Here is a 10,113-nt window from a genome sequence, read left to right on the forward strand (position 1 = left end):
GAGCATGTACCGGGCTTCTTCCGGGAACGAGCAGAGGGTGGGAGTAGGAAGCCAGGTTGGTGTGAGTGTCAGAGAATACTGCGTCTGGTGTTTGTAAGTCGAAAATTGATTTCTCATTGACCCGCCTGACAGAATTGTGCAGGGTCAGAACCTGGGGAGTGCCGGGGTCCCCAGCGACCAAGAGCTTCGTCTGACGCCTGTCAGCTCTACCCGGGATTTGCCGCCCCTATGTTCCGCGCTAGACCACATCCGGGAAACCACATCGTGTTTAACACAACGACGCATCACCCATCACGCATTACCCATCCCCCATCACCATCACCATCACTATGCTCACCGCCCACCGCCCGAGTTCGATGCCCTGGAGCCGCCGGTTCAACGGCAAGCATCCTTGCCTTGTAGGCACCTCAGTGTCTCCTTCATCCGGTACTAGTTCAACGGGACCTCCACGGATTAGGTAGAAGGTACCAAGTATAGAGTACTAATAGGCCCTCTCTGAATATTATTTTCTGCCGCGCGTGACCCCGCAGCCGTCAATAATGAGTTCATACTACGGATAGAACGGTATAGCATGCCCCAGGGGGAGACCAAGTTACGTACTACGAGATGAAGCCGAGTTCCCCGCCGAAGCAAGCTACGACTCTGTAGTCCGCCTATCGGAAATGGCCCGGTTCATTTAGCGGTGCTGCTGAAGAGAGAATTGTTCCCCCAGGTCTCAGCTTACTCCTCAATAATGGTTGCTAGTCTCTGCGCAGGGAACAAACATTTGGCATCCTACCAAACAGTAATTACTCCGTATCGAGTCGAGAGTCGAGAGTCGAGACTTCTTGTTGGCTCCACTTGCCACTTGTAGCTCCTCGCGTCGCGCTTGTTGGCCCCAACGACGCAGGGCATGTGTGGCAATTCAGGCCGAATCGAGTCGAATGGCGTGGACATTTGCGGTACGAGGGGCCATGTAGTTCTCAGTTCTCAGTGAGGCTGTGGCGGTCGCAACGGCAGTAGACGCCAACTTGTCGAAAAGCTCAAGCCTGACCCTGTAGAGTAGATTGTCCAGATCGAGGAAGAGGAAGAGGAAGAGAAAACGGGAGCCTCATGAGGGGCTTGATATGCGGGATTGGCCGGTGGGAACGTGGGGATAAAGTTTGAATATAAGGTTCAGGTTTTTCCACTTGACCGGCCCCATTCCATCGGCTTTCCTCTTGCTTCTCACCAAGCATGGAAGAGAGGAGGACTGAGGTTATTTTGGACAACACTTCTGAAGAACCCCCCATAATCTTTGTTAGACGTGTCTGCGGTGTACAGAGTAGATCATACTAGATCAGGGGCAACCCTCAAGAAGCTGAAGATCCAAGGCAAGAAAAGGCCCGTATCTAAAAGACGAGAGTCTTGTGGTGCAGCAAGGATCGTACGTTCCCAGGAGAAGTCACCATAACAATAATTCACAATGACCGGAATTCTCTCTCCAAGATTTTGATGATTTGGAAATCCTTTCACTGTTCAATCTACCACCTGAATGTGTTGAAATGGGTATCTCTTCTAGTTGTTGAAAGTCGTCAAACATGTATATATAAGCATTCCCCTCCCACCCGCTAGAACAGGCCATCGATCTCGCCTGTCTCCAAGTCCACGTCGACATTCAGATAGCCCGGAGCTGTGGGAAGACCGGGGATCGTCTGGATATCAGCTGCCAGCGCATACAGGTATCCCGCTCCGACGGCGAGTCTGACATCGCGGATCGGGACCGTGAAGCCGGTCGGGGCACCCTTCAAAGCCGGATCGTGGCTGAGAGAATACTGAGTCTTCGCAATGCAGATGGGTAAGTTGCCGAACCCTTGTTTGGTGTACATGTCGACTTTTTGCTGAGCCAACTCGCTGAATTCGACTTTTGCCGCGCCGTACATTTCCCGGCCGATCTTCTCGATCCGCTCTTGGACACCGCCCTCGAGGTCGTAGAGCAGTTTGAAATCCTTGGGCTTGGATGAAGCCTCAATCACCGCCTTTGCCAAATCAACCGCGCCCGCGCCGCCTTCAGCCCAATGATTCGCCGGTACAGCTGCCTCAGCACCGGCAGCGAGGGCCTCCTCTTCAATGACCTTGAGCTCTGCCTCGGTGTCTGTGTCGAATTTGTTGATCGCAACCACAACCGGGATTCCGTACGACTTGGCATTAGCGATGTGCTTCTTCAGATTCACGCAACCAGCCCGGAGCATGTCCACATTTTCGCTTCGGTAAGCTTCCGGGAGAGGGGCTCCGGCGGAGATCTCTGGACCGCCGCCGTGCACCTTCAATGCACGGATGGTGGCAACAACAACCACAACGTCGGGCACGAGACCCGACGACCTGCATTTGATGTTGAAGAACCGTTCACCACCCATGGTAAAATCGAAGCCAGCTTCGGTGACCACAAATCCAGCTTTGGCTTCATGGTCTTCGTCTGGCTCAGTCCCAGCAAGCTTCAGAGCCAACTTATCGGCCAAGACAGAGCTGTTGCCGATGCTAATGTTGGCAAATGGACCCGCATGAACAAAGACTGGCGTTCCTTCCAGACTCTGCATGAGATTTGGCTTGATGGCATCCTTCATCAGAGCAGTCAGAGCACCACCGGCGCCGATATCATCACAGGTAACGGGATCGCCAGCTTTGGAGAAGCCAATGACCATCCGGCCAAGACGTTCGCGAAGGTCTCGGAGGTCATTGCTCAAGGCAAGGATAGCCATGCATTCGCTCGCAACAGAAATATCGAACCCTGTCTGTCGGGAGTGGCCTTTCTCGGTAGGAGCCTGTCCGATTGTGATACCTCGCAGATGCCTATCATTGACATCGAGCACTCTCCTCCAAGTGATGGAGTCAGGGTCAATGTCCAACCGTGCAAATCGGCGAATCTCGTCTTCCGTCAGATCGTTAGGGTTGGTCTTGTCAATCCCGAGCTTCTTCAACCTTCGGAACATAACAGGAGCGAATTCGCGCTTCCCTTTCTTGCTAGGTACCAACCTCTTGTAGAGAGGCCCATCCTTCTGAGTCGATTCGTGGAACATGCGTGTATCGATGGCTGCAGCCAATAGATTGTTCGCAGCAGTAATGGCGTGGATGTCACCCGTCAGATGGAGGTTGAACTCATCCATGGGAATGACTTGACTGTAGCCACCGCCTGCCGCACCACCTTTGATACCAAAAGTCGGACCCATACTTGGCTGTCGCACGTTGGCGAAGGTCAACCTGCCCAAATGTGCTCCTAGGGCTTGGGTTAGACCCATCGTAGTTGTGGATTTTCCTTCTCCCAAAGGAGTCGGAGTAATACCGCTAACTAAGATATATTTCCCGTTCTTGCGGTGCTCGAGCCTTGACAGTAGGGAGAGATCTACTTTGCCCTTGTACGGACCGTACTGTTCCAGCTCATGCGGCGCAACGCCAACATCACCGGCGATCTGGGTGATATGCCTCGGATGCTGTGCACGCGAGATGGCAATGTCCGAGGGTACCGGCTTTTGAAGCTTGATGGGTAGCGGCGTGATGTGCCTGGCTTTCAGTTTTTCAAAGTAGGTCGTGGCAGCGTCGACAACGTTCTGCATAAGCATAGCCACTGTCATAGGACCAACACCCCCAGGCACTGGTGTAATGTAGGAGGCAACCTCTACTGCAGTCTCAAATTCCACGTCTCCCACAAGTCGCTGGCCTGAGCTCTTGGAAGGATCAGGAATGTAGTTGGTGCCGACATCGATGACTACAGCCCCGGGCTTCAGCCAGTCACCCTTCACAAAGGCGGGCTGCCCAATGGCAGCGACCAACACATCGGCTTGTTTGACCACATCTTTCACGTTTTTCGTCTTGGAATGGCACACAGTGACGGTAGCATCTGCATTCTTCAGAAGGTAGCTGACGGGACTGCCCACAATGTCGCTTCGGCCGAGAACAACGGCGTTTTTACCTTTGAGCTCCACGCCGGTCTCCTCTAGAAGGACCATTACCCCTTTTGGGGTGCATGGGACGAAGAATGGCTTCCCGCCTCTCTTTGCAAGTTCTCCGATGTTTGTAGCTCCGAATCCATCAACATCCTTTTCATCGAGTACGGCAGAGGTAATCGTGTGCTCCGAAAGATGCTTAGGCAGAGGCAATTGGACAAGTATCCCGTGGATCGACGGGTCATTGTTGAACTCGGTAAGTTGCTGCACGAGCTCAGGCTCGGAGATGTCGTCCGGGAGATGGACCAAAGCGCACTCTATACCAGCTTCTTCGGCAGCCTTTAATTTCATGCGGACATATGTGGTGGAATCAGGTCGGTCTCCAACTTGAATAATCTTCAGGCACGGCTTGTACCGTGGATTGACCTTTTGCTTCTGGTGTATCTCGGTAGCTAATCGCTCTCTTATCTTCTGGGCGATTGCCTTGCCATCGATTTTGCTTGCCCCCATGGCTGTTCTGGTACTGGAGAAATTTCGTCGTCCGGTTGCTTGTGATAGTGGGGGTGATCTCGTGGGTACCGCACCACCTGCAGGGATAGAAGCTCGCAGGTATGAAACTGAGATATCTGAGGACAGGATAGAGCTGGCAGGGGCCTTGCAAGCCTTTGAACTCCCTCTGCGAATCAAGCTAAGTACGGGTGCAGGTCTGATTGTTCGATTTTGAGAGAGAGTAGATTGGAAGGGTAAACTCGGAGGCCGGGGAGTATTAATTTTGGAGAAATATTTGTGACCTACAGAAGTGACTCTCATGCGACTTGCACTGGTCAATCTGCTGGCCATGTCAAAGATTGGCAACTCCGTAGAACGAACTCACGGGAGAGCCAGACGTTGTTAATGCCGGTTCTACGCGTATAGCCATCATCTAAAGCAGGGTAAAGGTTGAGATGAATTTTTCAGAGTCATGAAATTGTCGAGGAATTGAGTACGCGAGTCATGTCCGGGAGTTTTCGCAAATATCGTGACTCAGCGAAACGCAGTCTTGGCCAGCAAATTCCCACATCGCCTCAACCTCAGCAACCGTGACCGCTATAATTCAGTCCCGACACCTTAGATCGCCGACCTTGCTCTCGAAAATTTACCAATTTCCGACTTGACTGGAGGATTCTCGAGTGAGTTTCGGAGAAGACAACTTTCAAAATGAGGCCTGTACTGTTGCAAGGCCATGTGCGTCCGCCCCGAAAACTCAGACGAGGATTGCGCTGACCAAGATCCAGGAGCGGTCGATCAACCAGATCAAGTACAACAAAGAAGGCGATCTGCTATTTTCAGTTGCCAAAGACAAGGTCATAGGTGCCTGGTATACCAGCAACGGAGAAAGACTAGGAACATACAACGGCCACCAAGGTGCAATTTGGACCATCGATGTATCCCCTGACACGACTCTTCTCGCTTCTGGAGCCGCCGACAACACAATCAAGCTGTGGAATATCAGAACAGGAGAATGCGTCAAGACTTGGGAATTTCCAACTGCTGTCAAACGGGTCGAGTTCAGCGAGGATGGAAAGCAACTGCTTGCTGTGACGGAAAAGCGAATGGGCTATCTGGGAACAATTGTTGTCTATGACGTTCGATACGGAGATGATCTTACAGACCAGACCGATGAGCACAGTCTCAAGATCACCTGCGAAGATAGCAAAGCCACGGTCGCCGGGTGGAGTTATTTGGACAAATATATCATTTCCGGTCACGAAGACGGAACAGTTCAACAGTGGGATGCAAAGGTATGGCCCATCCTATTACCGAATGAAACCTAAACTGACACCGTGTGTAGACAGGCGAAAGTTTAATGGTTGTGGAGGCGCATGAATACGATACCACTATCAACGACCTGCAATTTTCGCCCGACAGAACCTACTTCATCACTGCCGGCAAAGACAAGAGTGCCAAGGTTTGTTGTCTTCAAATTCAAACTGCCCAAAGGCCCTGCAATGCGCTCGTGCTAATGATCTGCCCAGCTCATATCCTCCCGAGACCTAAGCATCCTGAAAACCTACGTCGCCGACACCCCCCTCAACACTGCCGCTATTACGTCCAAGAAAGATTTTGTTATCCTAGGTGGTGGCCAAGCCGCGATGGAAGTGACCACGACATCGGCCCGTCAAGGCAAATTCGAGGCAAGATTTTATCACAAGATTTTTGAGGATGAGATCGGCCGTATCAAGGGTCACTTCGGCCCGCTGAATACCATCGCGGTACATCCGCAAGGAACTGGATATGCCAGTGGCAGCGAAGACGGCTACGTGAGACTGCACGCCTTCGACAAACCCTACTTCGACTTCATGTATGAGGTTGAAAGAGAACAAGCACGGAAATGATTTATCATCATCATGCCTCTTTTTCCTCATGATACCCCTCTTGGCAGTGGAAAATATAAGCGGGATTGTATGATTACGATGAATGAAGTCAAACAAAGAGTTCTCTTTTTTTCTCGACGACGTCGCTGTAAATCCTGGGGCTTCTGGAGCAGCGGAACTCACCGCCGCGTTCGCCATTGCTCAGGCTAGGCTAGAGCCATCTCAGGCATTTGTGAGCGCAGCAAAACACACCGACCTAGGCGGACCAGCTCTGTCCTCATTCAGCTGTTAACAATCTTTGACGACGTCGTGGAGCCTAGGATCATGGCCAACTTTTCTTCGCCACTCCAGCTGTTGTTGGAGTTACAGTCTGGTTGGGTTCGCAGGTTTCATCAGAAGGGAATGGAGTCATTCTGGGACGGTGGTATCCTTGGAGGACCGGCACGTTCTCTAGGGCACGATAGAGTTGTCCATGAGAATCTCCCTTGAGATATTTGTGCTCGGGTGCCTCAACAGCCCGGGTGAATATCTTTTGCTCAGCTATCAGGCCTTGCACAGTACATACCTCTTCAATCACAGTATAGTGACGAGCCGGCAATGGCAAAGCACTGGTCTTTTGAGGGTTCGAGAAGGGAAACGAGGATAAGAATGGTTGACAGGAATGACGGGGGGATTCTAGTCTCAACTACCTGGTATTTACTCTGTAGTTGATTTAGGTCTGCTCTTTCTGATAAGATAAACTCATCCATCGCTTCATATCACATGACCTCGTCAGAATCTGCCCCGCTGATGCCCGCAGCTGCGATTACGTATTACCTAATTCCCGACGCAGACAAGGTTCCCCGACATCCTCCTCCACTATGTACCTCTCCATCTCAGGCACCTAATCTCAAGGGCCCCCCCGATGTATTCCCTACTCCATATTTAGTATAGAGTACCACGATCGCCTCTGCCACGAGCTGAACGCTACCTAGCTAGCGGACGCCTTATCTAATTTCGCAATCTCTCGATTCACCATGACAAAATGACACGCGGGTTCCTTCTCCTCATGACCTATCCTGGCGATTCTGCCAACGATGCCTTTTCCTTGTTCTTTAAGAACCTTCCTCTCCCTCTGGCCACTCCTCCGGGATCCATGATTGGGCCGACAAAGCAACCTGTCTGACTAAGGCATGATCTAAATCAGCACTTGAGCTGACCCAAGCTTTCTCTCGTATTCCTGGAAACTCATCGCGGAGAGAAAGAGGCGAGCCACGACCACCTATCGCATCGAGTGCCCTTCTTCGACATCCTGTGGCACACCACCCACGTCCTTCTGCCTGGCTCTGATTATCAAGCGTCTAGAAAAAGAAGCACATGGCAATCGTCATCATTCGGCGGACACCATCTTCCTCACAAGAAAGTCGCTTCAGTATTGATACCAGTTGCCTGATGCCTTATCAAGGCTAGGTAATCCCATTCCTACCTCAGCACTTGGTGGCGATAGGGGTTTCTCACATATCGCGGAACAGAAGATCGCAAGCGGCAGAGGGTCACCAATCGTTGCACCTCATTCGAGTGGTGTTTTACAAGGCGCTATTGTCCCCCGCGGATGGTTACGTTGGGCAGAATTTGGTCTAGGATTGCAGTGTAACTGTTGATTTCCCGCTGCTGATACAATTTAATTCAACATGGCCACCACAAGGACCGACTTTTCTACTCCTGACATCCCCATGTCTGAAGCCACCTTTTACGTCTCGGCTTGCACACGCATCAACGCGCCCGCCAGCTTAGTATTTCGCACGCTGCGAAACACTGAGACATGGCGAGACTGGAATCGGTGGATACCGCGGGTAACAATCACGTTCCAGCCTGAGGAAGAAGACGACGCCACACTGGCGGAGATTGAAGAACTCGTCCGTAACACATCCATCGCAGTGAGTTTCGATTCGGACATCACAGATGGAGCGGTCGGGCCGCCCAGCCCAGCCCCCAGGAGAAGCAGCCGCCTACCCAGCGGCATTGGCGCTGAAACTGGCTCACCCCCCAGTAGTAGAGGTGATACCGGACGGACCAGCTCAGAAGGCTTCAGTCCCCTCCCAGTGACTCGTCAACGCCTTGCCAGTAACGCGGGCAGAGCATCGGAGGAGTCCAACGGTGAAAGGCCTCGCTCAAACGCCACCAACGGCCTGTCCGGCGCACAAAAGTATCAAGCTGCACAAGAAACGCGGAAATCATCTATTGCATCGGGTAAAGAACCTGCTACGGCCAACAGTGCCGTCATGCTCGAATCTCCCGCCCAATCGTCCATCCTCATGCCAGCTCCAGCGAACACGGCATCGACCGCATTAGCGGTTTCGCACAAGGCTTCGCGACGGAAAAGCGGAATCAGCTCATCGCTCCGTCGCCAGTTGCATATCAATGCGCTATACGGGGAACCGAGCGTACGGATCCAACTGGCCACGCGGATGACATTGCACATGAGGATGAAACTGCCCCACAGCCACGAATTGCGCGAGCAGAACGTTATCGTCACTGAAGTCTCACGACCGGACGACCCTTTGGATGAACCTGATCCTGGTGGTCTTGCGCGTGCTCCAACACATACCGTCTCCAAGTCGGGAGTGTACCGAATTGTTTGGACCCTGGCGAACAGCTACAACCCACCGAAATCGTACCCGAAGTTTCTGCTGCAGACTCAACGAGTGCACGAAATCCGGCCCATTGTCAGTGGCGATGGTACGGAAACGTGCGAGTATTGGGACTGGGAAGCGCAGAAAGGGATGCTGGCCAAAAGAAACAAGAAGGAGCAAGCCCAGTACATGAAAGAAAGAATGGCCGAGTGGGGCACTAGGTTGGGTGCGTTCTGCGAGAGCATGGGCGGCGCGGTGGAAAGGAGGGATTTTGTCAATCCATGACACGGCAAAGAGTAGGTTGGTCGCAAAAGATGAGAGTGCATTGAGTCAAGAGTGACGGGGTTGCCGGGAACAGATGATGTCGATGTCGGCCGAGCGAAGGTTGAAGCACAGCAAAGCGACCATCAGCCATGAAACAGCCATGACGCGAGAATGACGGCAGCTGGAGATGGCATATACACAGTACATTCCTCACTTCAGGCATAATTAATACAGGCAGGAGGTTTGGCGAGGCGAGACGAAATAGCAACGCCACAAGCAGCGGATGCGACGCCATGATACTCTGTGATGGAATGATGTTACAGCTGACAGGAACGGCGCGTGGACGTGCCTATGGATGTGGGTGAACGGAACGGCGTGCATTTCAATAGTAGTTAAGTTAATGTGTAGATCGAACTGAATCGAATTGAATCGGTTTGGGTTGCAGTTGGTACCGAAAATGATCTTGTACAGTATTTTATGGCGACTCTTACCCAATCTGCCGGAAGCGTCAACCCGAAATAACAAGTGCACGCAATCAATAGGGCATACCGTGTGGATATATCATATCGTATGCAATTACATCGGCACGAGATCCTCCGTACTGATCTACCTACCTAGGTACTATATCCTCAACGTCCACACTAGATCAGATCAGCCGGAATAGATCCAATTAGAGCCTTGATGGACGGAGAAACCGGGTATTTTTGGCATCTGTATATCACACACACACACACACACACACACACACATATATATATCTAGGTACTAGTATCTTATGGTACTATCCAGAACATGAGCATGATCATCCACATCCACATCCGCCTGTGCCTGCGCCTCCGCCTCCGTATAGGAAAACATCAGAATCAGAGCCAGAATAAGAATTAGAACTAGAATAAGAATCAGAACTAGAATAAGAATCAGAACTAGAATAAGAATCAGAACTAGAATAAGAATCAGAACTAGAATAAGAATCAGAACTAGAAT

General features: G+C 51.7%; 3 protein-coding genes across 3 annotated transcripts; 2 read left to right on the plus strand and 1 right to left on the minus strand.

Moving 5' to 3' along the window:
• Positions 1 to 1,589: 1,589 nt before the first annotated feature.
• A1O3_05868 (C-1-tetrahydrofolate synthase, mitochondrial) lies at positions 1,590 to 4,409 on the minus strand (the record flags this gene model as incomplete). The annotated part of the gene is made up of 1 exon (XM_007735988.1): positions 1,590 to 4,409. One exon carries the CDS (start codon positions 4,407 to 4,409, stop codon positions 1,590 to 1,592), a length of 2,820 nt encoding a protein of 939 aa, XP_007734178.1.
• A 687-nt stretch (positions 4,410 to 5,096) lies between these two features.
• On the plus strand, positions 5,097 to 6,274 carry A1O3_05869 (eukaryotic translation initiation factor 3 subunit I; the record flags this gene model as incomplete). Its single annotated transcript, XM_007735989.1, has 4 exons — positions 5,097 to 5,123; positions 5,174 to 5,680; positions 5,731 to 5,847; positions 5,915 to 6,274. The coding sequence occupies 4 exons, from the start codon at positions 5,097 to 5,099 to the stop codon at positions 6,272 to 6,274; spliced, it is 1,011 nt and encodes a 336-aa protein (XP_007734179.1).
• Positions 6,275 to 7,923: 1,649 nt separating this feature from the next.
• Positions 7,924 to 9,150, plus strand: A1O3_05870 (uncharacterized protein; the record flags this gene model as incomplete). The annotated part of the gene is made up of 1 exon (XM_007735990.1): positions 7,924 to 9,150. The coding sequence occupies one exon, from the start codon at positions 7,924 to 7,926 to the stop codon at positions 9,148 to 9,150; it is 1,227 nt and encodes a 408-aa protein (XP_007734180.1).
• Positions 9,151 to 10,113: the final 963 nt, after the last annotated feature.

This window comes from Capronia epimyces (genome assembly GCF_000585565.1).
Source record: "Capronia epimyces CBS 606.96 chromosome Unknown aczIQ-supercont1.4, whole genome shotgun sequence".
NCBI classification, from domain to species: domain Eukaryota; kingdom Fungi; phylum Ascomycota; class Eurotiomycetes; order Chaetothyriales; family Herpotrichiellaceae; genus Capronia; species Capronia epimyces.